The following is a 21,977-nucleotide window of genomic DNA, read 5'->3' as shown; positions in this document are numbered from 1 at the left end:
CCTTGAAAAAAATAAGAGAGTGCAAACATGTAAAACAAAATAAAAATTTATTAAAAATGAAAAGCCTGCATATGTACAGAGTCATTGTGGAATGTTACAGGTTAAATAGACTGTACAGCTACTGGTGAAACACATTTCAAAAACACAAAAAAGGACGTATCAGCCTCATCGTTTACTGACCAAATTGATCCATTCACGTTGTAGCCACTCGGATTTCCACACAGCATAATAGGTAAAAACAGAGCCACTTAAACTAGTGCAGAAATGATTAATCAGATTTATAGAAAATTAAACAACAATTTTTCATAATCAGTGAATCATTAAAGTCATTCACCAAACAGAAATTACAAACAGTGCCAGTTCCTGTTTTTTCTGTTAACTTTAAAGGGGATTTCTTAAGGTTTTGAACTCTCGGTCGGACAAAACGTGATTTTAAAGATATCACGATTGGGTCTGGAAATTATTTTCTGCCCTTTTCTGACATTTTATAGACTTTACAAATAAAGGACATTTTGGGAAATATGCTTATTCACTTTCATGGTCAAGAGTTAGATGAGAGAATGATACTATCGCTAACAGGCAATTAGCTTAGCTAGCATAAAGACTGGAAATAGGGGGAAATGGCTATTTGGCTCTGTTTAATGGGTAACAAAATCCCCCTATCATCATCTTTAAAGCTACCAATTAAAATCTGTTATCTTGTTTGTTTGATCTGAACAAAAACCTGATGTGTATGCTAAATATGAAGCTAATGCTAGCAGCCGGTTAGCTTAGTTTAGCACAGAAACTAACTAGTGGGAAACAGCTATACTGGAGCTAAGCTAGCTTTTTCTCCCACTTTGAGATGACTTCTCATCAAACGCTTGGTAAAATAGGAAAATCAGGGTTTTAGTTGATCAATTAAAAAAAAGTATCAATTAATGAGATTAAAAAAAATAAAAAAAATCACATTAGCAGCATTAACAGTTTTATCAGTGGGAGAAAACTATTGCACAACATTCAGCTGCTTTGTTTGAATTCCATTTGACAGAAAGTCTATATACTATCATGACATTAGTGCAAATGTTGATTAGACTCTGAAAAAGCTGGTTAGCTTTCCCTGTCCAGCGATCAGCTTCTTCTTACTCGAGGCCTTATTGACATTCTTACCAGGCATTTTGACTGAGACACTAGTGGGCCGTTTCTTCTCTGGAGGCTGGTTCTCTGATTCTCCATGTTGGTCAGAATCCACCTGCTTCCTCTTGCTGCCTTTGCTCTGTACCTGAATGCCAGTTTTCTTTCTATTGCCAGGGCCTGCACCTCTGCTTTGGGCATTTCCACTTCTTGGCTCAAGAGCAGCCCCCTGTTGTCTACCACTCTGCTCCTTATTTGGACATTCAGAGGTTGGCTTGGCTGGAAAGATTGAAACAAAACAAAAGCAAGTGTGAAAACCTGGTGGGAGAAAAAAGGAAAATGTTGTGACGAAATTGCTGACGTTAGCTGCTAGTCGGAGCAGGCCGTGTGTTTATTCTATGAAGCTGAAATTTAACATTTGTCATGTAACCTGATGGAGCCAAGCCTGAATTCCCACGGAACAAAAGACAGAAGGGGAAATGGGCAAAAGGTCTGTGTGAGTGTGTGTGTGCGTTTTTGGTTTTTACTACAGATGTGGGGGTGTGCAGGTTTTATAGAATGGGGATTCATTTAATGGCTAATGGTAAGTACCAGTCCCAGGGCTGGGACTGGGAAGGGTTCATGGCTGGAGCTGAGAAGGTGTGCCTGGGACTCAGTCCAGCTGTGTGGCGTCAGAGGAAACAGAAATATATCCCAGCAGAAAGAGAACGCTGCACGGCTTGTGTTGACATTTTGAGCTTTTCTCTGCGTGCAGTAGAGAACAAAAAGTACCTGTAGGATTTCCAGAAATGAAGGTTGAGTCTGTACCTGTGGCTGTGCTCTCCACACCAGAGCTGCACTCCTCCTCCACAGCTGGAGTGGTTTTGAGTTTAGGTGCTGGGTGCACACAGGTGGGGATCTGGCTGGTACTTGGGAACTCCAGCACACGGTTGAGCGGCAGCTCTTCATCTTTGTATGTGCAGGCAAACTGGGATCGAATGACTCTGTCTCTGGCCTGGAATAAACAGAAAAAAACCCTTTGATCCAGCTGATAGGATATGGGGACATGGTTGATGATGAGTATTAATATCTCAGCAGGTGGACTAAATTTCTGCCTTTAAAAAAAAAAAAAAAAAAAACATACTTTCTGGCTTTTACTTTGGTGTTTTGAAACAAAGGGAAAAAAAATCCTTCACTCAAACCAAAATTTCAATAAGTGCTTTCCCACTCCTGCACATTTTCAACTGCTCAACAGGACAGAGCGAAGCACCAAATGTTTACAGCCATGCTAGCTGCTCTGTGAGGCCTTACTTGCTAATTAGCAAACACAAATACAGCTGACAATGGTGAGAAGATAATTTGTTTTTCAGGTTAACAAACAGGAATTTTGCCCATCTGTGCCAAAACTCTTGGCAACCCATCCAGTAATAACCCATCTAGGGACCATTAATATCTGTACCAACGTCCATGGCAATCCATCTTCTACTGTAATTAGCTAATTTACCCCTCTGTATTTTTACAGTGTGACTATTTATGCCGATTACTAGCCACCTGATGAGTGCATTAGTCATTGGTAAAAGTTGACAAATCATGCATCAGCACAACTTTATACCACTTTAAACAGTAGGAACTGTTGTCTTCAATCTTATCACATTTATATGTGCAAGACAGTAGTGCGGCACCTCATTAAAAAGCCTTTTCAGACAGCCTCGTTAGTTATAACGAAGTGAATGATACCGAAGACTACAATCCTGGCCCTGGGGCACACAGATCCACGGCTTTTCATCCACTGTTTGATCTTCGCCTGCCTGGGATTATCACAATCCAAGGATTTCACCCTTCAGGCCAGTGGGCCACAGTAGGGAGGAGAAATCTGAGGGAAAAAATACAGCTAGCAAAGCTGGGTGGGCCTGTAAAGCACAAAGGGATCAAAGCCTTTGTGCTTTTCAAAAGAACTTCTTAAAAGAGCACCTAAAACAACAGTAACCCTAAGACTGAGGCACACTTCAATAATGGAGCTAAAAATGTATGCTGCCCTGGTTGCATGCTAATAAAACATATCTGGAACGCCCCTGAAACAATGGGAGGGGATAGAAGAGTGAACACGGCCAAACCATGACTGACGGAGAACATCTAATCCAATTACAACAGGTGGGAGCCCGACGTGGCACCGTGTGGTCAGACGGCCCTCATTCCTCCGAAGACGGCTGTCCTGAAATAACCCCCGCACACCGCCTGACCCGACGCTGGAGACACCTGACCAAGACATTCCTGATAGTGCTTCCAAAACCAGGTGCAAGCAATTTCTGCAGCTTTGTGTTTTGACATGTGTTCTCACACGCAGGTGATAGAAGTGAGAACGAGTAACAGGTGCACCATTACCATTATCACCAGAGGATGATGGAATCACTCAGGAAATAAACGTATACTCTGTGGCATTATCGTGTAATTAGACGTGTCTCTTCACAAACATAATTTCTGACATAACAGAAGAGCAGCACTAAATTGGCATTAAGAGCTTTACTCAAAGTTTTTTCTGTTTGGATCATCTGTGGCACTGAGGAAAAGATTTGGAAACGTCCCAAAAGCAGAAACTAAATCTGTCCATATCTGTGTGTGCCAGTTGACGTCAGTGCATGATGAAACTGCTGGAGAAGGTTGGGATAAAGTCATTCAGCAGACAACAGGAAACAATAACCTTTCAAGTTTCCCTTGCTAGTCGAGTTACGCGACTGATATGGCATCTTCAAAGTGAAATTGATGCAGAAAGCTTCCGCTCACCGAGTTCAGGAAGCGGTGAGCTGCCCAGGGACCATTACAGCGCACTCAAACAGGAAGGCAGCCAGATTGTGGGGAGCTAAAATGACATCTGCTAGCGCAATCAAATAAAGGAGCCATTTCACAAAATGTGTTTAGCATACATGTTCAAAAGGAGTTCACACAGCGGAGCTACCTCATGTTAAAACACCAGTCCTGCCTTAAAACCTAAAGCTGGTCTTGTTGGTGTTTTTGGGGTGACTCAGCAGTTGTGGAGTGGACCCAGTGGTGGAAGAATCACATCCTTTGCTGAAGTAAATGTTGCAATACCACACTGTAAAAACACTCAGTCATAAACTGAAAGTCCTGCCTTCAAATTTTACTCAAGTATAATGATGAAAGTATTATCTGCAAAATGAATTTAAAGTATCACAATGGCTCCTTTCAGTGTAATATTATAAGTATTTTATTATTGGATTATTATAACTGATTATTATAACCGATGTGTTAACATCATTATAGCTGTTATATTTGACAGACATTGGATTTTTGAGGTATTTTGATACTGATATTGATATTGCAGAGTTTTAAAATAAATTATATATATCAGCCAATAATATTTTCTGATATAAAACAGCATAGAGAGATTTAGTATTCCATTATCCTATAACACAGTTTAAATAAGAAGGGTCATAATCGATGCAGCAGAATCACAGACATAAGTCTTTTTTATTCCTTTCATTCTTCTTCCTGTCAAAACCTGGTGCTTACATTACCCACAATGCAACTTTAATAGTGCAGTGAGAAATTTGGGTGTGATATGCTACTAGGGGCCAACTACCCTCTAGTCTCAAGTGGCATCAGTTGAGGTTGTTAATCAGATTTCACACAGCTTCGTCTGGAGCCACAGAAGACTATGTACAGCTTCTTTGACATGTAGTAGTACTCTGCATGACCTGTAAACAAACTTTGATGTGGAAAATCAGTGGAGTTCCTCTTTAAAAAACCTTGACTAATGTACACACTGAGAAGGACATAACATGGTTCAACTTGTCAGTGCTCTCTGGTGGCCAAACTATCTAATGGTGACAGTTTATAAACCACTTCAAACCTAGTTTGGCATTTCTGTGCTGCAGTTTACTTTTACATGTACAGCTGATGAATATATTGGTACAGATAGCGGAATATATGTCGATATTATGGGAAAAAGTAACTTGTAAACTAAAGCCATCAAATAAAATGGAATTGTCCTTTTCAAATTTAATAGTTTCAGGTTCTCAAATGGGATAACTTCTTTCATTTTTCTTTGTCTTATGTCATAGTAAAATTAATATTTTTGGACAAAACACAGCTTGGTCTTACAGACTTATTATAACTAATTATTGTTTGCCCTGCTGTAAAATGTCCTGCTTATTATGCAACTTGGAAAGTCAAAATTCTTAAAAATTATGATATAAAACACTATTGTAAATGCTATCCATAGATGTTTATTCCATAGATGTTTATTTTTCTGCTGTGGTGAGTGAATTTCCCAGTTGTGGGATTAATAAAGTTAATCTAATCTAATCTAAAATCCAGTATTTGTCATGCTATGTAGTGGAATAGAAGCATGGCATGGAAATATTTCAGTACCATGTTAAGGTACTTGTACTTAAGTAAAGAACCTGAGTAAATTTACAAAGTTACTTTCCCATATGTTTGCTGAATGTATGATATGATAATTGAATTGTCATTTCTCCACACATTAAAATTCCACAACAACAAAAGCAAACTAACAGTAACATCTTTAAACTCAAAATTATCAGGCAGCAGAGGAAGAATCTGCCAATGTCATGTAACATAAAAAGACCAGCTGAGCTCACAGGCAGGAAGACGAGATATTGATATCAGATATACAGTATGTTACATTGTGCACTGTAAGCAAATGGTTCTGTCCTAATAATAGGAAAACATCAGGATTGGTTAATGGTTTGAATCCCCCACGAATAAGTCATTTTATGCCATGGATTTAAACGGCACCCTCAAACCAACGCTAAGAGCTAAAACACAGCTGTGCAAACGGGAACGGTGGAATTCAGTTAAGATGTGAGCTTCAGCTAAGCAAATAAATAATATAATACCAGGGAGAAATTACAGGATATAAAGACATTATTTTCAATGTTTGTACATCTGATTCAATTTGAAGTAACTGATGGTTTGGATTTGGGGCTCTTGGATGGAGGGGCCCACGTTACCTTGGGTTTGAGCAGGTCTAGCCGGCTCTGGACTCGGTTCTTTAAGGGTTCTGGAGAAGATCCAGTAGACACTTCAGGGGATCTGAGGAGCAAGCCACAATGAAAAGCAAAGACAAGGTTTATGAATTAAAAAAGCGAGGAGGTTACATGGTCACACTAACCAACAGCGTTCTCTCTTTGACGCAGCTTTACACAGTCAGAATCAACAAGTAAGAGATGTTTTCACTAACGTCAGACTGAGCCGATGCTTGGCTTTTACAACAGATTGGATATCAGCCATTCAATGTCATACACCTCCGACATAATGTAGGTTCCCCCCTGACCACAGCCAGTGGCTATTTTTTTTATTATATTATTTTTATTTCAGACGTTTGACCAGAGAAATTGTTCCAGTGTGGTGTGGGAGGATTTTCCTCCATATGGTTTCAGTGGAGAGTTGTAGAGTCTCATGTTGGTCTAATTGCTAGTTCAGGGGCTTTCCCACTCTGACTGAATCCTTGTAGTAGTGAACATGGTCAAATCTTAACTCAAAGCTCTGCGTGATCACTTTTTCATGGCGAAATATCAGTACTGCTTGGTGTTAGGCTCCTACAAGGTGTACAAACGCATTTAAGACCCTTTAGAATTAGTCTGTTATGATCTATGGAGCACGGATGGTACACTGGTGTTAAATTATGGCGCAACATAGTGAGGTTATGTGGGGTTTTTTTTTTGTTAATACTGAAATGGTTAAAGAATAAAAAACAATACTGTTATCATTCTGCATGTATTTCTTAGTCCATTATGATCTATAAGCACCAGGGAGCACTCACTGTATAACATCATTAGAATGGAAAAAGATTGTAATTGCAGCTGTGCCAAATTACCACACAGTGCTGCCGCTAAACATCACTTTCATTATCGATTCATCTCTTGGATTATTTTTCTGATTAATTGTTTAGCCTATAAAATTATAGAAAACGTAAATGCACCATGGAATTTTTTTTAAAGTTAATTTTCCTTCCTTAATTATAGCTGCAGTGAAAAAGAGGCAGGAGAGTCGAGGAGAAAGAGAGGGGATGACATGCAGCACAGGGCCTCAGGCCGGACTCAATCCCAGGCCACTGCAATAAGGACTGAGCCGTCATGGTAAGTGCTTCACCAGGTGAGCCACCGGTACGCCCCCCCATTGCATTTTTCTACAATGGATAAACAATGATTCATGTACATTTGGAAAGCTGGAACAACCAGCTATTATAAAAAAGTAAGAAATGAAAATAAGATACATTTTCTTTTGATTAATTGGCTAATTATTAAAGCATCACGTTTAGTAAGCAAGATTAAAAGTTTACAGTGGCTGTGTGAGGTTGTACTCCACAGCAGGTAAATGGTAACTTATTAATTTCACATATTAGCATGCTAACTTTTGCTAATAAGCACTAAACACGGAGTAAAGCTGAGGTTTTGCAGATTTTTTGGTAATAAACCACAGTATTTGACAAATTAAAATAGTGGCCTGTCAATGGTGCTAGGATGGCCAGTGAACTGTCATCCACATGCTGCTAAATAACAGCATTAAATACAACTGTTATGTCTAAAAATATACTGTTCTGTCAGAAGAACAGAGGCCAGTTTGTGCTGCATGCTGTAACCAACCTGAACAACATGAGGACACATGTCCCCTCGGCTCCACTGAGGACGGGCTGCTCCTCAGACAGCAGGTCCGCCTTGTTCTGACACGGAGGAGTCAGGGCTTCTTCGTCCAGCAGCGTCATCAGCACCTTCACAGTGTCCCGACCTCCGTACGCCGTGGCATGATTCACCGCGTACGCTTTTGGCTGGAGAGGAATGGCAACACAACTATGATTCAGTGCACTGACGATCACTAGCTGACTATGACAGAAGATGAAGTGGTTCCTGCATAAATGTATGGACTTCAGTTAGAGACACAAAAGCTAAAACTGTGGCTGCAGAGCAGAGGTTAGGTTTTACCCTGGCAGGGCTTATCCCCGTCCCGCTTCCGTTAGCAGCCTGTTTCTGGATCTGGTGTATCTGGCAGATCCTCTCCTTCAGCTCCTTTGTCGTCTCTTCGGCGGCAGCGTACAACTCATCTCCACTGCTGCGTCCCTTCACCAGCACTGCCCTGATGGCGGTCACCAGCCTGGTTCCACATGCACTGAAATTAAACACAGTGACACTCACATTGACATCTGCTGGGAGAGCTGCATTGTGCCGTACGTAGAGAGAGAGAGAGAAAAAAAAAACCTGCATTTGTTTTGGAAAGGAGTCGACTCTTTCTTCTGCAGAACACACACACAGGTTTTCATCTGGATGGAATTAATAGTGTTCAAAAGTTCAGCCAATATTTGCCAACATGAATAACTCTCTCCTAAAACTGAAAACCCAGAAAAGCCAGGGCCTTAGTGTGAATGTCTTCAAGAGATATACTGCAGCTTCACTTTCAATTAATTGGACACTGACTTTAAGGGCTCAGAGTAATTGTTTTGGTGTTAACATCCAGTTGAGCTTTATTTCACTGTAACGCAGCTTTGCCAATGTTAACAGTTATGAAGCAGAAAATATGCTCCAAATCCCTGTTAAAGTCACCCTGGGCACTGTCACTGTGCTCACCGATGGACTGTCAGCAGAGAAACTCCAGGATTTTCCTCTTTTAAAGTTTCTTTGTGGGGATTTTCACCCATGCTTGCACGCTTGTTCCCGCCGCATGTCCAAAAATCATAGCAACATATCACTTCTATAGGTTTCTAACAGTCATGTGCACTAAAGCACGTTAGAAAAGATCGCAGTAAGGTGGAGAGGCGGTGGTCCAACCCTGACCCAGCTCTGATGTGAGCGAGCCTGGGCTCAGTAACAGAATCATTTGGGAAAACAGATGTTCACCGAACAAGGGGCCCTGAACTCTCCATAGAAGGTGTTTGTATGAGGAAATACAGTACTCCGCTGAGAGCGTAAAGGCACTGCCTGTTGAAAGACACATGTTGGCCGGGTTCATCAGTGTCTCATCAGACGTGGAGCGCTCTCATCAGCCTGGATGAACTGAGAACCCTCAGAAGAGCAGCGAGAGCCGAATCCACTACTACACAAACATCACAATGTGTTGTTATGGCTCGGCTGAGTGAAGCTAACGTCGCTACTGGGACCGCCTTCCAACGGGTTCACCTCAAAAAGCTCAACCCTCACATGATTGACCGGCTAAATCATTTCTGATAACCACTTTTGTTGTGGTGCCAAGGGCCTCGACATCCAAAATAATCTGTAATGGTATGGAGAATGATCTGTGGAGCTCGAGGTTTGATGATAATTCATCAAAGTGAGGGGAACAAGTTATTTAACAAGGACATGCTTTGATGTAGCAAAGATGACCATGCTTTAGCAATCCAAATGTTATCATGAGAAGCTTAGATGGGAGTCATTACAGGGATTTCAAGGGAATACTAACAAGCTGCAGCGGGACAGGTGGATTTCATGATCACAGGTATTATTTCAGTGCACAGGTGCCTGCCAGGCTGATACACCGACTGTAAATATGAACAGCAGCAGCAGGGCTCAGTTGAGCTGCTGAGCTCAGTTCAGCTTTCTGAAATGTAATTCAATTAATGAGCATTGAAATCGGCTTCAACCAGAGAGGAAGCAGAGTTTAACCTGAACTTGAATTGCAGGAAGACATGAAACAATTCAAAGAAAATTCCACTCAAATCGTAAATCCCTCCCGAGTTTCACTGTATTTGACTTCAGTCATTGGCAGATACCCAATCGTACTCGACTTTTCTGGGAATCTCTTCCCCTCCTCGGCTTGGGGCGATTTCTCTGGAAATGTATGAAGCCACAGTTAAATTAAATTTTTGTAATTTTGTAAGGATGCATTACTTGGAATGGAAAATGACAGATAATTGTTCTTACCAGCATGTTTGGGATCATCTACTACAAATTAGTGATTTATCCCTCATTATAGATAGAAAGGAAAAAAACTGCTGTAACTATTAAGATGATTTTATTTCAACATCAATTTCTCAATTCAAAAAGCCTGAAGGATACAGTCATTCTAAACTTAAAGGGTATGTCTGTGTGATCTTACTTCCTGTGTATCCAAAGCCTGATATATCTTATTCTTTGGTGCCACAGAGCTCCGCTGTTGCCTGAACATTAATTCAAATTCAGCCATAAATAGGGAAACATGCTCTACATGTTGGTTAGTATTTAGTTTTTAAAGTTTAAATGAAATTCCAATTCCTTTATTCATACTTGATTTTATCAGAAAATAAGGTTTTATCATTCAGAAGAAGTGGAAATGTTTAGTGAAAACCATTCGATGTCATTAAAAACCACAAAACTGTAACTTAGTGTGGTTTTCAAATTCTGAATAGTTATGGCAGGACTACATACTGGAAGACTGCAACAGCTCTAAGTGGCTTGATGGTCTCCTGCATTAGGTCGAGGAATCGGTTCACCAAATGGACCGGTCCTGAATGAGTTCCTAGAAATACCGCATGGTGATCCAAAGTTGCTGTCTAATGCTGGTCTGGACAGCTTCAGACACATAATGATGTAAATCTTCCAAAGCACTTCAGGACCGGGGCCACAAACAAACAGCTGTAGAGACTATCCAAGGAAAAAACAAATAAATCCATTCCATCAGACTCTCTCAGAACATCAGCGATTGTTTCCATCAGATGGAAGATTTTTTAAAGCCCTTAGGGTCATATTAATGCAGCTGGCTCTGCCAGTAAAAAATAATGAGAAATATATTAATGAGCGACATTAGGAGGTGCTAGTAGGCAAATTGATTAGCTTTGGACACAGCCAGGCTAGCCGTTTCCTCCTGTTTCCAGTCTTAATACTAGGCTCAGCTAACTGGTTGCTAGCTATAGCTTCATACTCAACAGACAGGTGTGAGAGAGGTATCAATCTTCTCCTTTAACTCTTGGCAAGAAAATGAATATGCCCAATTTCCCAATAAGTCAAACTATCCCTGTTATGCATTTAAAGATTAATATCTACATCACATGAAAATATACTGTATATTGTACAACACGGTCTTTTGTTTTCCTCTTAGTTTAGTTCTATTCCCGTTGATGAAATTGATGAATTGCAACTCTTTGTCACCTACTTTCCTACTTCGATTCAAATTGGTTTTGAAGTCAAAAACTGAACTGGAATCCATCAAGAATTTACAATTCAGTGATGAATGGAGCACATCCCGGGCCTCCCAACAAGTACAGCTGATTCTGTCACAAGCGGGGAGGCTTTACTTCAAAAGCAACAGTAAGACAGGGAGCGAGTGGAAGTCTGGATTAAGCTGTATTGTGTACCTTGGGTCAGGAATCTCCCCCAGTATTTCTTCCAGGTTGTCTAGAAACTGGACAAAGTCAGACAGGCCTTTGACATGTTTCCTCAGTGGGTCAGACTCAGCTGGAGCGTAGCCCTTCCCTCCGAGCTGGATGGCCCTCACAAAAGATGTCACAGCCTGCAAGAAGCATGAAAAAAAAGAAGACCTAAATGTTGCACCAGAGAGGATTACTCCAATTTAAAAAGTCATAGTTTTGGTTTACTTGTTATGTAATGCACGAATACATCATTGCTCAAGCCCGAGGACATGCTGAGTGTGGAAGTTTCTTACCAAGAAGAGAGAAGTGTTGCTGTTATGTGCAGCGTGCTTGATGTCGGTGAATGCCTGTCGTCCAAGTGTGCGACTGGGGACATCAAGGGTTAGTGCCAAGGCCATGTCATTCTTGGTGTTGACAAGCAGATTCAGATAGGAGCAGAAAACCCTTCTCACTGCCATTTTCATCTATTAAATACACAGAATACACATTATTGAGTTATCACTTTCCTGTTGAGACTTAGATGGGAAAATTAATACCACTTACATCTGTCAGTTATATAAAAGGCTATATCCAGTAGCTGGTTAGCTTAGCTTAGCTAGCGTGGCTCTCTCAAAAGGTAACAGAATCTGCCAACCAGCCCTTCTAAAGCTATGACAACAAGTTATATCTCATTTGTTTAATCAATTTAATTATAAATCAAGATATGCGTTAATCAGTGAGCTGGTGGTGCAAGTAGGTGGATTGTATTATCTTCAGACAGAGCTAAGCTAGCAGTTTCCCCTTTTTCCAGTCTTTGTGCTCAGCTAACTAGCAGCCGGCTGTAGCCTTATATTTAAATGGACAGACACGAGTGTGGTAATGATTTTCTCATGCATCTCTCGGATGAACACATTTCCCTAAGTGTCAAAGAATTCCTATGATAAAACTTTTGGCCATTCCAGGTTGTGTTTATCAGCTACCAAAAGGGACAGTAGCTTTACTGCCGGAGTAAAACTGCTAAAAACAGCAGCTGACAGCCTGTATTAAACTCCAAAAATTACATCACCCTAACTGGTAGTGCAGCAGCAAGCCTCCACTAAAAACTCATAAATTTGCAAGTGACAGAAGAGTGGAGGAAAGAGAGTCCGTTACAGAAGCACTTGTCCAGCCCCACATTGTGCAGTGTTTTAAACATCTGCCTGGTAATTGAATTCACATTGCACTCTTAAATCTGAGTGATATGATATAGAGTTCCTGTCAATAAGAGCAGGATGGATTCCAGACAGAAATTAAGCCGAAGACTGGAAAAGTAAATGCATGGATTATTGCCAGTAGGAGAAACAGCTTTTCTTATTACTAAAACACTTTATATGAAGGAAGAGGTTAAAGTGGAAATAGGGGATTTCTTATGGGAGTTTATGATATAAGTTGCACCTTTTATTAATGCATGAGAGCAGGACTGGGCCTACCTGTGAGCTGCAGGGCCTGTCTTTACTAGATGGCGTTGACGGGACTGAGGAGTCTGGCAACTCTGAGACCTCCATGTTTCCTGATAGGAGCTCAAACAGCTGGGTCTTGGCAAAAGAATAGAAAAAAAATATTAGAGATAAATTAATTGGTCTTATCCCTAACTCAGTAGGCAATCTGACCATCCACAATCAACATCATCAGTCTGATTTCAACCAGCTCCTGCTCACCGGGCTCACGGGCTCCTCTGGATCGGAGTCCACGATCCTCAGCTGTTTGTACATGAAGAGGATATCAACCAGGTCCACGGTGTTGGAGCGTTTCAGGAAGGATTCGTATGCCTCCAGGATGAGATCATAGTTCTCCAAGCGTGCAGAGTTGGGGGGTGGCAGGTGGAGTTTGCCTAACAGTAAGTGTTTCCAGGCCATCAGGACATCACTCAGAGCCACTTTGAACTCTCTACCATGCTGTCACAGGAAGAGAGAAAACAGTTTAAGGAACAGCCATAATTACTGACGGCCTGGAACCAATCAGTTCAAATGCAGAAAGACCTTCTCCTGCAGTCCAAAAACAGGCCATGAGCGGTCTCAGCCGGAAACCAGTGGTAATGTCATCAGTTATAGATGTGATGACAGTCAGCCTGATGGTTCAATTCAACTATGCCATGATGATGATGTGAATCGGGCATGTACAGCCTTGTATTTAGGCCACCATATGACTTACAGCAAGAACACTGCTGCTGTAAATCTGAATGTTTTCAATGCTTTATTGCTTATTTTATTGAAAGTATTTTGACTTCATGTCCGTTTGTCAAACAAATTAGAGACAATTGAGTGACAAAAAACAGATGTATTCCCAGATAATAAGTCCCCAAAAAGGCAAATAAGATTATCAGTTGCCACAGCACAAGAAATAGTTGGTTTACCTTGTCTTGGGTGATGAATTAACTTGCACTAACATAATGTGCCTTTCTGGTGTTGAATATTGTTGGCTTGCTACAGATTTTCCATTGCAGTTAACACGGTGTATTTCAGCTCTTTCCTCACATTATCATATTTGTATTTTTAGACAGTTTTTATGTGTGTTAATTAATTGTTTGTGTGCATTTGTGTTTGCAAACTTTTTGCCACTAATTGCTCCTTGAGAGGCAAATAAAATATTTTGTATTTAACTGAATAGAGGGTGGTTTGAATAAAGCAAAGTAATTGTTACCTGCTTGTTCACTTCTGCAATGGCCAGCTGCAGCACCATCAGCATGCCATCAGCTCCATGAATGGTGGTCCTCTCGGACTGTAAAACCCTGTGGCACTCTCTCCTGACAGTTTTCACCATAAGCTTCAGACGGTCTCCTAAAGCCTCCATTGTTCCCTAAAACACCACAAAAGGAAAATGGTTGACTTACATGACCTAAAACAAAGATAACCACTTTACATGATTCAGGTTTCAATTTTACTTGAATAAATAAGGATTTACTGCAGAAAACAGACTTTAATCATAAAAAATGTGAACTTGAAGGTGCAAAATAAAGTTATTAGACTTCAAAGTGAATTCAATAGTACTATATGACATAGTTGTAAGGAATTTCTTTCCACTTTCCTTGAAAAGAAAACCAGGCGTGTATAGCTGAGTCATCTTACAATCAATTTATTCCAAAAATACGACTCAGTGTGTCTTTTTGTCAGCTCCCACTACATGCATACATATAACTAAGTGTGTACTAAGTATTTCGCTACAATAAATCACAAACAATGTTAATTTAATGGTGCAAACCTCTAATATTGTAGCAGTCTCCAACTGAACACGTCCACGACAACAAGCAGATGTTTTGAAATTTTAAATTGCCGATGACGTCTGCAGCCCCCTGGCCAATCAGCTTGTAGTATACAACAATGGGGGGCTGCCTGATTAAAAGTATTTTTCTCTTACATTTTTTTAAATTTAATTTTCTGCGTGATATACTAGAACGTGTTGATTATTACCAGTTAAACTTTGAAGCTCAATCGTATGCCTGTAAACTGCGACGTAATTTTGTTGTTTTCATTTACGTTGCTTGAAATCACCCCTTTTCATTTCTACCCAGTGGTACGTTCCATGTCGTAGCCGGAAGAAGGTTGAAAACATCCCAAAGGCGCGCACGCTTTGACTCATCGAAATAGTTAAAATTAAGGTGGTAAAGTAAAACATTCAGTACTGTATTCTGAATAGGAATATACCGTAAGAACTAAGGGATAGTTATTAATTTGTCGGTCGCAGCGGTAAATGGAGAAGTCAAGCTAGATAGACTTTGTTTGGCTAATTGCTAGCTTGCTGTGTACTCTTATCTGAGCCAGGTAGTAGTCACGTTTTAGTTCTGTCACTCACAGGTGACACTTTACGAGTTATACCTCTCACAAGTCGTTAGTCTCATGGTATATTTGGCATGTATAACTTTATTTCACAAGGCTGTTAAATTAGTGTTGTGGGATTATCGGTGTACCCTCTGTAGTTAAGTTGGGACTATTTCTAAACTAGAGTTCAATTTATATCAAATAAACCACTGCTATGTGTGATTGTTGTTTGCCGAATTGATGGGTGACCAATATAGTTTAGGAAAAATACCCAAGTTATTACCTATTACCTATGTATTCCTCTGTATATACACGGTTATATTAAAAAAAGTAAATATTTGAACGAGGTTTGGTCTGGCGTTCTCTGACACAAATCTAATGCCTACATTGTGAGAGTGGCTGATTTAACTGTCTAACTGTACTCTTCAGAGGCTGAGGAAGTATTTTATGTTGAATTCATTATACATTTTATTATTTTAATTCCATTTAAATGGTCATGAGCAGTCAGCATTATGCTGCGTTTGAGAATATATCGACACCAGTCCTCAAACTATACAATCCGGTTCAGTTGAGTATTGTTTTGTATGGGCATTTATTTAGTAAAATGTCTACATTTCCTTATTTCACTATAGTCTAAGTACTTAGAAAAAGCAGTACTTGTGGCTCTGCTAAAGCTAGGGGTTGAAAATATGGAGAAATCCCTCCATCATTTAATGAACTAGTAGTTATTTTTTAGAAAATGAATTCAAACTGTTTTTGGATAAAACAGCCAAACAGGAATATCTATTTTTGGTTAATTCAGAAGATTAATGACCTGACAATCAAAATACTTAATTGTCTTGATATGAAAATCTGTAAATTTTATTATTGCTATAAAGCAGACATGTTAATTGATTTTCAGTATTCACAAGATAAAGGAATGGCTACCTATATAACCATTGTCACAAAATCTCTAAGCAGTTTATATTGTTTTACCCAAATTTAACTCAAGCTAATGTGTAATTGTGTTCTGCATACAACTGAATAATTGTCCTCTGTCCTTTTTTATTCTGATATAGAACAGTTGAAGCTCTAATCTGAAGCCACTCAAACCACAACACACAACATGCAGGAGGACTCTAGCCGCAGTCCCAGCTACACAGTGGCATGCGAGGACTACGTCCATGTGGTGGAGTTCAGTCCTTTCAGCTCTGGAACCCCTGCCTCTCTCCTGGCCTACGGTGGAAACCAGTATGTGGTAGTGGGCACCTGCCTCTTCCAGGTTAGAAATGCAGCTTCACACAACCTGGTTTACCTGTTGCACTGTGTTTTCCTTCCTTTATGAAGACACGCTTGTTCCCACAGGAGGAGGATATGGAGATTGAGGGAGTTGAATTCAATGTCCTTCGAGTTTTCCATCACGATTTACGCGTCGATGCTCTTGCCTGGAGCCCTGAATCCCGGCTGGACAGGATACCCACTATCAGGTACTGCTGCTTTGTTTTCAGCACTGCCAGGATAGCACTTGGGGTTTAATTTTGGCCCAAAAATGGCACTAATCAGAGGGTTACTTTGTGTCAAGTTATAAGTGTCAGGTAAGAGTTAAAAAAGGTCTCAAAACAAGGTAACTTGAGATTTGGCTGCTAAACAACTGTTTAAAAGCAGGAGGCTACCAAATCAACATTATCCGTTCTATTGATTGATTGTCTTCTGGACTTGAGTATCTTGAGTATCAACTTGAATGCCATGGGTTTCAGCTGGCACATCTCACATGTTGCAGCTTCCCACCAACACTGAACCTTGGAAGACTTTTCAAATGACTCCATGTTTTCATCATTTCAACATCAGCTCATCTGTGACAAAAATGGAGGCAGCATAATCTGACATTCAGATGCTTTTGTCCAATACAACTTCTGTTTTTTTCCCCATACACATACATCAGGAGCCAATGAAGGCTCAGGCTGACTTTGACATGTAGATAGGAGGAGCTGGGCATCAAACCATCAACCCTACAGTCGATGGACACGCCCGCTACCAGCTAAACCATCTGTAGATTATACGAAGTGTGTTTGCTAAGTAATTAATCAGTTTAATTAATGACCTTATTAGCATTTCAACATAAGATGGTGTGTATGGTGGAACAGCCGGAGCTCTAGTGCCTCTTATATAAGAGGTCATCAGAGCATTGGAAAAGGATTAGAAAGTCTTAAGCCATGCTTAACTTCCACATCAGAAACCTGACATTCATATCTTTTAACACAACAGGATAATTATTCGCAAACATTCTTCTTGTGACCAGAACAACAGGCAGTTGTAGTGAAAGCTCAGCAGCCACGCTGTGTGAAAGTAGTCATCACTGTCACACTGCAGCTGCCAGGATGTGAGCCAAGTTGTTTCAGGTGGCCTTGGACAGGAGGGAAGTAGCCTAACTGTAGATTGTTAGAAAGCAAGAGTTTCCTCCTAATTGGAGCAGGGGATGGGAAGGTTCCGCGGTCCCTCCAGAGGTGTTTAGGCTTTCTGTAATTGAAAAGGAAAGGCAGCGATAATTCCCAGCCTTCTGTGGTTTACTCCACAGGCCCCTTGAGCCAGCCCTGTGACGTGCGCACATGTTATTGCGCTGATGACTACCCACTCTGGTTCCATCCCTCCCTTCGATCTGCACGTAGCCGTGCCTTCCAGGAAAAGTACAACGTTCTCACAGGCTCGCCTCAAACAGGGGCCCAGAGAGAGCGAGAGAGATGAGGGGAGGAAAGGGGGCTCGAGCTGCAGCGCTGCCACCAACCACCACATCAGCTTGTAATGGGAACAAATCTTAGGACTGTTGAAACTTACATAGACCACATATAACAATTGACATGCTCCCAAACAAACAAACTTTATACAGTGGACAACTCACTGAATGACAGGTAGAGAGAGGGCAGGTAATGACGGGGAATGTGGGGGGAGAGAAACGGGAACAACATGCAAAGTCGGACTCAAGCCAGGGACACTGCAGTTCATGTTGGGGCATCATGCCCTCGGATGCCCCTAGGTAGACTGTGACTGCAAGTTGCATCACCAGGTGAACTGAAAATCCTGCTTGCATGTGACTGTACCAAAACTGAAATGGACATCCATCAGTAAATTATATGCTTTTCCAAATGTATGTTGCAATTTGCACGGAACAGATTTTAAATCCCAGCTTTGCCTGGCGGCTGAGTTGCTATCACACGTTCTGCACACAACATATAACCTCATTGCCTCAGGTCTCTCTCCTTGTTTCCTGAATTACTGAAAAAACAAACAAACAAAACAAAACAAAAAAAAAAAACCTGCTCATCAGAAAAGTCTGCTGTGTCATGACTCATGAGTGATGGCAAAGACAAGAAGTCTACCCCATCTGACAAATAACAGCCTTATTTAATTACATTTTGTTCACTGGTTTTGCACACATGTCCTGCCTGCGCAGTGACTGACCAATCACAGTGATTCTCAGAGCAAATTAGTTTAGAAATGGAAAACTCAAGCTAACAAGGAGAGTAGAACTGTTGTGGAAAGAAAATGTTACATCGGATGTTTGAAAGTATTTTGGTTTTTAAAAAAAACAAAAACAAGAAGATGATGTGGAACAACAGCAGGGACTTTTCTTTCTGTCCAAAAAAACAGAGCTGGAGCTGTTGAAGCCAGAATCTGATGAGTTAATGTATGTTTATGGCGTCACCGGGAGGGCTTCACATGTGGGGGGAGGGGGGGGGGGGGGGCGTTATTTTGTCCCCCTGAAGTCCAGAACACCATTGTGCAGGTGCCTTGACCGGCCATTAGGGGTCACTCATGTCGTGACATGGTTGAGGGCAGTTCACTGGCCTCCAACCCATTTACACAACCAGTGTTTGGTGGAACGCCAGACCAAGCTGAAAATACAACTACTGGTAATCAAACCCTCTCCGAGACGCCGGCCAAGAACGTAACCCCTGCGCTAACTGTGTACCCTAACTTTCTTGGGAAACACGTTAATTTGCCTGGAGTCTTGTTGTCGCTGTGAGGTTGCCAGGCCACTAGGGGAGACTGCAGGAAGTAACTGTGCCTAGCCAGTGGTCGCTAAGAAAGTTGCACCGCATAACTCCCCATAAAACCACAATTTGCCGTTTTTACACTCATATTTCATAAACATGATAGTGAGGTGCTCGAAGCCATATTTAAGAAATTCTGACAGGGCCATTTGCCCACTGGTTCCCCTTTTTTCTAGCCTTTATGCTAAGCTAAGACAACAGGCTGCTGGCTGCTGCTTGTCATATTCTCATTGAACTCTCAGTAAGAAAGCAACAGAGCATATTTGCCCAGAATGTGCAGCAAAAACGAAAACATTGTAAAAATCATTAGGCTCACGGCTAATGGAACTTGCAATGGAAGATGTTTCGGAGAAAAAAACAATCTGTCAGGCTTCAAAATTCAGATGTTGAAGCAATTGAGAGAGTTCCACACTTAAAGATGTTCCCTCTGCCTAAAACGTTCTCCTGTTTCACACAAAATTTGCATTCAGTTTGTGTTTTCAGGTCTCTGTGGAGGGTTTTTTTTTTTCTTTTTTTTTGCAGGAGACATTTTTGCCTCTCATTTCTGTCTTGTGCAAAAACAATAATCACTGTGATTTAAAACAGCAAACCTAAAATTCACCGGTGAAGTTCAGTAGTTTCCCCCCTTTTATGGTGACTTTTATTATATAATGCAGGGTTATTGGCGGTCAGTCAAGAAAATGGCTTCGACATTAAACTATAGAAAACAAAAGCAAAAACAGCCAGAATGTGTTCCATGCTTCAGTCCAAAGTACAACACTAATTTGTAGGGTTAGAAAGGCCCGTCCTAATATAATCTAATCTACTGTAGCAGTAATACCCCGAAGCACGTTAAGGGTGTTTGTAGTGACATCATGCCAAATCCATCTGTGCCTGCGACTGAAAATGTGTGAACCGCTGTCTGTTTATTCTGGTGATATGTGTGTGTTTTTCTTGTCATAAGTGAGTTAGTGTAATTGTGTGAATAATTGCAGGCACTGGTGTATACGAGGACTGATTAGAGGGAAAGTCCTCTGCCTGGCTCTGCACAGGTTTTTGAACAGAGACATGCGTAAATGGCGTGAGGAATCTTGTTTTTCTCCCTGTTTATCTTAGCTTGCAATTAGAATCTCCCTGGCAGCGTTTCCACTGATCGCCGTCCAAGTTTCTACCACACACACTGACACTCTCAGCCAGAGGTGTCAGTCTAGGCGGTTGCAGGCATGTATGCAGAACAAGATGTTGTCTGTCATTGGGTCTGTACAGTCTGACTCTGTTTTGATGTTCTTTCTTTGTTTATTTTCATATCTTCTCTTTCTTTTCCTCTTTGCAGATTTTGCACTGCTGCAGCTGACAGAAAGCTACGCCTGCTGACTTCTGATCTTCAGGATAGGCATGAAGTCAAGGTAGTGCAACATCTGGAGCACATTGGCCAGAATTGCGCTTGTCAGTTGGCATCAAACTTTCTCTACTTAGCACTGACATTTGGTACTTAGTGATACAGCAAATGTAGCCGTGCACACAGAAAGCAGAGCTGCAGCCGGAGTGCAGAACCCGAGTTTGCTGGAAAATGTTCTATTTTTATGGATAATGTTTATTGATCATGTGTTTGCTGTTTTACATATTGTTTTTCTATACCGTTGCCTAGGTGATGGAGGGACACACCAGCTACATTAACCATTTGGTGTTCGAGCCCACAGAGGGGAAACAAATTGCTTCCGTCAGTGATGACCACACTTGCAGGTCCAAACCGTTTTGTTTCTGTGTGTGTGTGTTCAAACAAACTTTATACAGTGGACAACTCACTGAATGACAGGTAGAGAGAGGGCAGGTAATGACGGGGAATGTGGGGGGAGAGAAACGGGAACAACATGCAAAGTCGGACTCAAGCCAGGGACACTGCAGTTCATGTTGGGGCATCATGCCCTCGGATGCCCCTAGGTAGACTGTGACTGCAAGTTGCATCACCAGGTGAACTGAAAATCCTGCTTGCATGTGACTGTACCAAAACTGAAATGGACATCCATCAGTAAATTATATGCTTTTCCAAATGTATGTTGCAATTTGCACAGAATGGATTTTAAATCCCAGCTTTGCCTGGCGGCTGAGTTGCTATCACACGTTCTGCACACAACATATAACCTCATTGCCTCAGGTCTCTCTCCTTGTTTCCTGAATTACTGAAAAAACAAACAAACAAAACAAAACAAAAAAAAAAAACCTGCTCATCAGAAAAGTCTGCTGTGTCATGACTCATGAGTGATGGCAAAGACAAGAAGTCTACCCCATCTGACAAATAACAGCCTTATTTAATTACATTTTGTTCACTGGTTTTGCACACATGTCCTGCCTGCGCAGTGACTGACCAATCACAGTGATTCTCAGAGCAAATTAGTTTAGAAATGGAAAACTCAAGCTAACAAGGAGAGTAGAACTGTTGTGGAAAGAAAATGTTACATCGGATGTTTGAAAGTATTTTGGTTTTTAAAAAAAACAAAAACAAGAAGATGATGTGGAACAACAGCAGGGACTTTTCTTTCTGTCCAAAAACAGAGCTGGAGCTGTGAAGCCAGAATCTGATGAGTTAATGTATGTTTATGGGCGTCACCGGGAGGGCTTCACATGTGGGGGGGGGNTTTTTAAAAAAAACAAAAACAAGAAGATGATGTGGAACAACAGCAGGGACTTTTCTTTCTGTCCAAAAACAGAGCTGGAGCTGTGAAGCCAGAATCTGATGAGTTAATGTATGTTTATGGGCGTCACCGGGAGGGCTTCACATGTGGGGGGGGG

The 21,977-nt window shown here is 41.1% G+C and overlaps 2 protein-coding genes across 2 annotated transcripts in view; one reads left to right on the top strand and one right to left on the bottom strand.

Annotated features, from left to right (window-relative positions):
* Positions 1–72: 72 nt before the first annotated feature.
* On the bottom strand, positions 73–14,660 carry parpbp (PARP1 binding protein). Its single transcript, XM_022749615.1, has 11 exons — positions 14,624–14,660; positions 14,066–14,221; positions 13,084–13,320; positions 12,856–12,960; positions 11,701–11,871; positions 11,393–11,547; positions 8,055–8,238; positions 7,719–7,900; positions 6,084–6,165; positions 1,921–2,107; positions 73–1,392 (listed from the first exon to the last, which is right to left on the bottom strand). The coding sequence occupies exons 2-11, from the start codon at positions 14,213–14,215 to the stop codon at positions 1,070–1,072; spliced, it is 1,776 nt and encodes a 591-aa protein (XP_022605336.1). The 5' UTR covers positions 14,216–14,221; positions 14,624–14,660; the 3' UTR covers positions 73–1,069.
* A 293-nt stretch (positions 14,661–14,953) lies between these two features.
* Positions 14,954–21,977, top strand: part of nup37 (nucleoporin 37) — a 16,830-nt gene continuing 9,806 nt past the window's right edge. Inside the window, exons 1-5 of the mRNA XM_022749647.1 lie at positions 14,954–15,020; positions 16,239–16,441; positions 16,525–16,646; positions 20,521–20,593; positions 20,836–20,930. Of these exons, the coding sequence (XP_022605368.1) occupies positions 16,286–16,441; positions 16,525–16,646; positions 20,521–20,593; positions 20,836–20,930 (446 nt within the window). The 5' untranslated portion in view covers positions 14,954–15,020; positions 16,239–16,285. The remainder of the gene's footprint in view (positions 15,021–16,238; positions 16,442–16,524; positions 16,647–20,520; positions 20,594–20,835; positions 20,931–21,977) is intronic.

This window comes from Seriola dumerili, unplaced genomic scaffold (genome assembly GCF_002260705.1).
Source record: "Seriola dumerili isolate Sdu_G_001 unplaced genomic scaffold, Sdu_1.0 BDQW01000138.1, whole genome shotgun sequence".
NCBI lineage: Eukaryota > Metazoa > Chordata > Actinopteri > Carangiformes > Carangidae > Seriola > Seriola dumerili.
The sequence above is the reverse complement of the archived record's forward strand: the minus strand, read 5'-3'. Positions and strand labels throughout refer to the sequence as shown.